Below are 5,604 nucleotides of genomic sequence, written 5' to 3' on the forward strand. Positions count from 1 at the left end.
TCGCGGGCAGCCCTGGCACCCCGAGGCACTGGCCGGGTAGTGGGAACCCGGGAAATTTCAACGAATAGATGTAGGAACGGTTGGTTGAGGTGCTTTTGCTTCTTTTTACGTTTGGTTTCAGAACCAAGCCAGCTCTTTGAGTGTTGTCATCACAAAGCACTCGGTTCAAGACCAGCCAAGGACTTGAGCTGAGCTGTGAGCTTGGGTGTAGTGCTTCTTACCGCCACCTTGTGAAGCCCATGTCGTTGCCCATGTAAAAGAGGGTGCTGCACCCAGGCTCGGAGGTAATGTGCTGCTCCAGGGAAGCCGCATCCGATACCCGTGGTTTAAATGCCAGCCCACTTGGCCATGTCGTTGCCCATGTAAAAGAGGGTGCTGCCCCCAGGCTCGGAGGTAATGTGCTGCTCCGGGGAAGCCGCATCCAATACCCGTGGTTTAAATGCCAGCCCACTTGGTTCGAAACATGCCAGGGACATGCTTGCCCAAGACCCAGTAGGCTGGAGGACTGGAGAAGACTATGGTGTGACCAGAACTTTTGGGGGTTCTAGTCTCTCTCCCTCTCACACACACACACACACACACACTCACACCTGCGCACGTGCTCTATCATAAATAAACAGGAAGAGTAATGTAAATAAAGGAAGTAATTCTCGGGACCAGCAGATGGCATAATGGTTCCTGGACTCCCATGTAGTCAACCATGGTTCGAGTCCCAGACCCAGAAACTTAGAAAACTCATGGCAGGCACGTGTGCGTGTGTGCCTAAGACACCTAGAGGACAATGGAGGAGGAGAGATTACGGCATGCCGGTCCTCCCTGGGGGGGTGAGTCTTCGCTTTCTGTCTCTCTGTCTTTCCAGCGAGTACATGTGCCCTATAGCAAAAATCTCTAAAGAAGAGAAACCAACAAAAAAGGAGGTCACTGGCCTTTCTCGTAAGCCTGTTGCGATGAGCCGCGGACATGATCAGCAGCAGGGGTGCCCTGTAAACCTCCAAGCTTGACGCGGTGCGCGGTGGCAGGTCGTGTCAGTGCCCTCAGACACCACGAGGCTCTGGCCTGGCACCCGGCCTCTCGAGCTGTCTCTCTCCGCCGTGCCTTCTCAAGCCCGTTGCCTTTTCCCAGCCCAACAAGAGCCTCTCTCCCTGTCCTTTCTCCGGCAGTCGCCTTGGTTATTTATAGCCTCCGGTCTGCGAGGCGGCGTCCCAGCAACGGGCGCTGCAGATGCTCGGGCGTGTGTCCTACTTCCACAGGGCCCCGCGCAGGCCCACCGGCTCCGCCCGCCTCCTCGCCTGACCCCCCGGGTGGCTTGTGCTTTGGTGCCCCGCAGCGTTCCACAAGGCCGGGCGGCAGGGCGAGGCCGTCAGGGTGCTGGAGCAGCTGACACGCAACGCCGTGGTGGAGAGCAGGTTCGACGACGCCGCCTACTATTACTGGATGCTGTCCATGCAGTGCCTCGATATCGCCCAGGGTAAGCCGGCCGCGGCTCTCCACGCCCGCCCTGGCACCGAGATAAGCATCGAAAGCGCTGGCATGCTTTAATGAAAGCCCTGGGCTGGTTTATTGGGTGCATTGTCCATAGCCTGTCTCGCTGTGCCGTAATCTGGCGTGTCATCTTCCTCCAGTTTTCCCCGAAGCACAAGATGGGATGAGGGTCGTCCTGGGGTTACGGCTGGGAGGTCCTGCCCAGCATTGCTGATTCAGAGCCAGCTGGACCCGACTGAACACTGGTTTAAAATTTTTTTTTAATTAAATGAAAAGATGGGCAAGAGATGGCTTTACAGTAACCCGCTCCAGAGTCTTCACTGCTCCAGGCAGGATGGGTCTCAGTGCTGCGCTGTCACGAGACTTCCCGTGATGCATGGAGGGCGTCCTGGAAGCCCAGAGCAGGGCGTGTTCTCCCCCGGCCGAGGCCTCACTCAGGAGCGGGAAAGGCCACGGTGGAAGTGAGGGGCTTGGGGCACGTCAGAGTTCCGTCCCGAACTCCACAGGCTCTCCTGCACCGCGGGGTGCCCCTCCTGCCTCCTTCCCAAGGGGCCTCTAGTTTGGAAACTCCCAAGGCATTTGAAAAATGCCATGTACAGGGTGGCACTTTCTCCTGGCCAGGGGTCTGTGCTTGGGCACAGAGAAGAGGCCTGCGGTGGGTGAGCCAGGTCGGTGTGTGCCCAATCACATCCTACCAGGTCACCTGGTAGGACTGCGAGTGGTCACCCGCTTCGTGCCACGGCGGTGCCCTCCCAGGGGAGGGCTGGGCCGGTCTGAGAAAGGCCCTCGGACTTCCAGCAGTGCGTCTGTCCCGCTGGGACTCGCTGCCCTGGGACGGCCCCCTCTCGAGCACAGTACCGTGTCCGTCACCACACCCTCTCGCTCCCACCCCTGGTGCTACGGCCAGCCACGGACGCTGTCTCACACGTCTTCTCCCCTCCCGCCCCCACCCTGCACACAGCAGATCCTGCCCAGAAGGACACCATGCTCGGCAAGTTCCAGCACTTCCAGCACCTGGCCGAGCTATACCATGGCTACCACGCCATCCATCGGTACACGGTGAGGGCCGGAGATGCACGCAGGGCTGCTGGGAAGCCGGGCCGCCTCCGCCTCTGGGAAGGGGTGGTTTTCGTGGATGGGCTCCTCTCTTCACACTGCCAAGGTGTAGCTTTCTGGTTCCACAGTGGTGCTGAGAGTGGTGACCGGAGTGTGCTGGGTGCTCCGTGCTGTGCTCCGTTCAGGCTTTGGGGACTTAGGCAAGCTCCTGACTCCCTGGACAAGGGCTGTCTCTCTCAGAGCTTCCGGGGCGGGCCTCTCCTCTGTGAAGGCGGAGAGGAGGCTAAAGGCATGCGTTCCGTCCCAGGCTTGCCCCCGACTTGCTGTGAGCCTTGGAGCGATTCACCTTCCCTCTCAGCCTCTGTCTTTCTTTTCTCTAAAACAAGAGGCTCTCTAGTCTTGAGACCTGCACAGTTCTTTTTAGTCATCGCGCTTCTGTTGATGAAGCCGCCTTAGCCCTGTGGTGTGGAGTGGGGACAGGACACAGGCTGTCAGCAGCCCCTCGTCCCGTGTCCCCAGCCACGCAGCACTGTCGAGTAGCGCCCTCAGCATGCGCTCAGGCTGACGGGCTGGGCAGGGTCACCAAGCCTGCTTTCCCGAGCACACTGGCCCGCTCGTCCCCTCCTTCGGACCACGCTGTGAGATCAGCCCCCACTCTGCAGGCGAGGGAGCAGGCATGGGGCAGGGAGGTCCAGCTCTAGTGCGCAGCGAGCCAGTGTGGAATCCAGCAGGCCGACTCCCACCAGGCTCCTAGCTCCTCCCCGCAGCACTGCTTAGAGGAGGAGGGTTCTCGTGCGGCTGGAGAGGCCCAGGCGTGCTCCAGCCAGCCACACCCCCCACCCCCTGCACCGGGCAGGTGTCGGCAGCTCCCTGGCCCCCTCTGTGTGTCAGCGTCCCTCTCTGTAAGTGGGCACTCACTCACAAAGCTAGGTGGGAGTGCCGTGAGTGGTGAGTGAGTTCACGTTGCAGAAGCCCCTGGAGGAGTGACCTTCGGTGAGTATGCTCTCACTGCTGCCCCGGGCGGAAGCTTCCAGCCAACTTTCCGTGCCCATCTGCACCCGAGACTGCGCGTCTCGTCGCCCTGTGACTCCCAGAAGCCTGACCTCCCGTCCCCTGGTCTGTGCTCAACTCCTGGGAAAGTCTGGCAAGAAGGACCCTTTGCCAGGCCCCACCCAGGCCAGCGGCAGTCCGCGGCTCACTTCTCACAGCCGGGTCACCGGGTTCGAGGGACCTCATCTCCCCAGCAGCCTTTGCTTTCCCTGAGACGAGCCCCCCACCACCCATGAGGACCCTTCCCTTCTGTCAGGTGCTGACTTAGAAGCCCACCCGAAAAAAGAGCCGGACTCAGCTTGGGCTCTGCAGCCAGGGGTGAGAGGAGTGGGTCTCCTCCCGGACCACCGAGCCCTACTCCAGGCTCCCGTCGGCTGGGGGCACTGGCCCTGTCCCAGCTGAGGCTGTTCCTTCCCTCCACAGAGGCCGGCTGTGTGACAGGCCCTGCGAGGAGGCCTTAGGACACAGTGGTGAATAAGACATGTCCCTGCCCCAGAGGAGCTAGTAAACAGGACAGTCCCTCCAGGGAAAAGCGTAGGGGCTTGCGTAGAGACTTCCTGGAAGAGGTGGCCCCTGGCCAAGAGGAGGGACATAAGTCAGAGTGGGGCAAGTGGGCAGGAGGATCCAGGCTGCATGCGGGCCTGGGGGGCGGCCTGTCCCCGTCCTCTGGGGGGCATTTCTTAGCCTGCACCCCTAGTGAGTGGAGCCAAAGGCAAGCTTCACCCTGGCCCTCACCCAGAGAAGGGAGCAGGCTCAGGTCTTAGGGTCTCGGAGCTGACAGAACTTAGGGGAGCAGAGAGATGCCAAGCTCTGAACCGGAGCTCTGTAGAGCAGTCAGGGCTCCCCTGGTGGCTCAGCAGGGGGGACCTCACTGGAACATTCCAGAACCCGAGTTTACTGCCACTGAGACATGGAGGCCGGGGTGGTGGCCGTGGCCCACTTTAACCCCCATCACCTTGCGTTGTGAGGACCGGAAGTCTCCGTCTCTGTGGTGCCAGGTTCCAGCAAAACTGTCTTCTTGACCCTCCGTGGACCCCTCCTGATGACAGTCCCCGTGGTCTCCCTGGCCAAGTCCTGGGGCCTCCAGGTACAGAGACCTGTTGGTTCCATTGAAGCGGCAGGTGCCGGGGCGCAGGGCAGCAGCCGAGGAGCCCGTGTGCACCGTGGTGCATGTGGCTGTGGGGTGCAGAGGTACAGGGCTTCATGCTGCTGAGGGTCATGTGCCTCCCTGTGAAGGCTTGAAGGCCTGCCTGTGTCTCAGTCACGTCCTTGGTGTGCAGATTCTCTTTGAGAGCTAATTGGAGACCGCTTGAGCTCAGGCACGGGGGATCGTCCCAGCTGTGAGCAGAGCAGCCTGGGAGGAGACACCCTGGGCCCCAGAAACCAGCCCGGTTTGAGCCGCAGCCCTGCTTCGTACTAGCCAGGTGGGCAGGTCGGCTCTGGGCGTGGGTCTCCTTGGCGGCCGTGAGGCCAGGCCGCAGACCTCACAGGCCTGCAGGAGAGGCCACACGGACAACACGCGGCGGGCAGCATGCGGCGGGCAGCACGCGGCGGATACTCCGCATTGGGAGCTGCTGCTGTCGCCACGCTGCAGCCGCCCGGGGTTACTGGTGTCCGCCCAGCGCGGTGCCACTGAGGACCTGCACCCGCTCGCCCTTCTCGCTGCAGGAGGAGCCGTTCAGTTTCCACCTTCCCGAAACCCTCTTCAACATCTCCAGGTTCCTGCTGCACAGCCTGACCAAGGACACCCCCCTGGGCATCTCTAAAGTGTATCCTTTCTCTCAGCTGCCCCATCGCTCCTCGCCTAATGGCCCCGAGAAGGCCTTCCCAGCGCACTTTCCTGGCAGAGGCTCTTCCCCGCAGTCCTCGGGGAAGGGCCCGCCTGCCGGGCCAGGGCCGAGGCTAGGGCTCCATCCAAGGAAGGCTGCCTGGAGAAGGTGACATCTACCCTATGGGCCCAGGCGCCCAGGGAAGTGTAGTGTGATGCCCAGGGGAGTCCTGGCTTGTGGGCGGGCA

General features: G+C 61.5%; 1 protein-coding gene across 1 annotated transcript in view; it reads left to right on the forward strand.

The window, feature by feature from the left end:
* The window catches only part of IFT122 (intraflagellar transport 122), a gene marked incomplete in the record, with an annotated part of 100,738 nt that overhangs the window by 84,683 nt on the left and 10,451 nt on the right, over positions 1–5,604 (forward strand). Inside the window, 3 exon segments of the mRNA XM_014592486.2 lie at positions 1,328–1,468; positions 2,447–2,541; positions 5,257–5,357. Of these exon segments, the coding sequence (XP_014447972.1) occupies positions 1,328–1,468; positions 2,447–2,541; positions 5,257–5,357 (337 nt within the window).

Source organism: Tupaia chinensis, unplaced genomic scaffold (assembly GCF_000334495.1).
Source record: "Tupaia chinensis unplaced genomic scaffold, TupChi_1.0 Scaffold000704_1, whole genome shotgun sequence".
Lineage (NCBI taxonomy): Eukaryota > Metazoa > Chordata > Mammalia > Scandentia > Tupaiidae > Tupaia > Tupaia belangeri.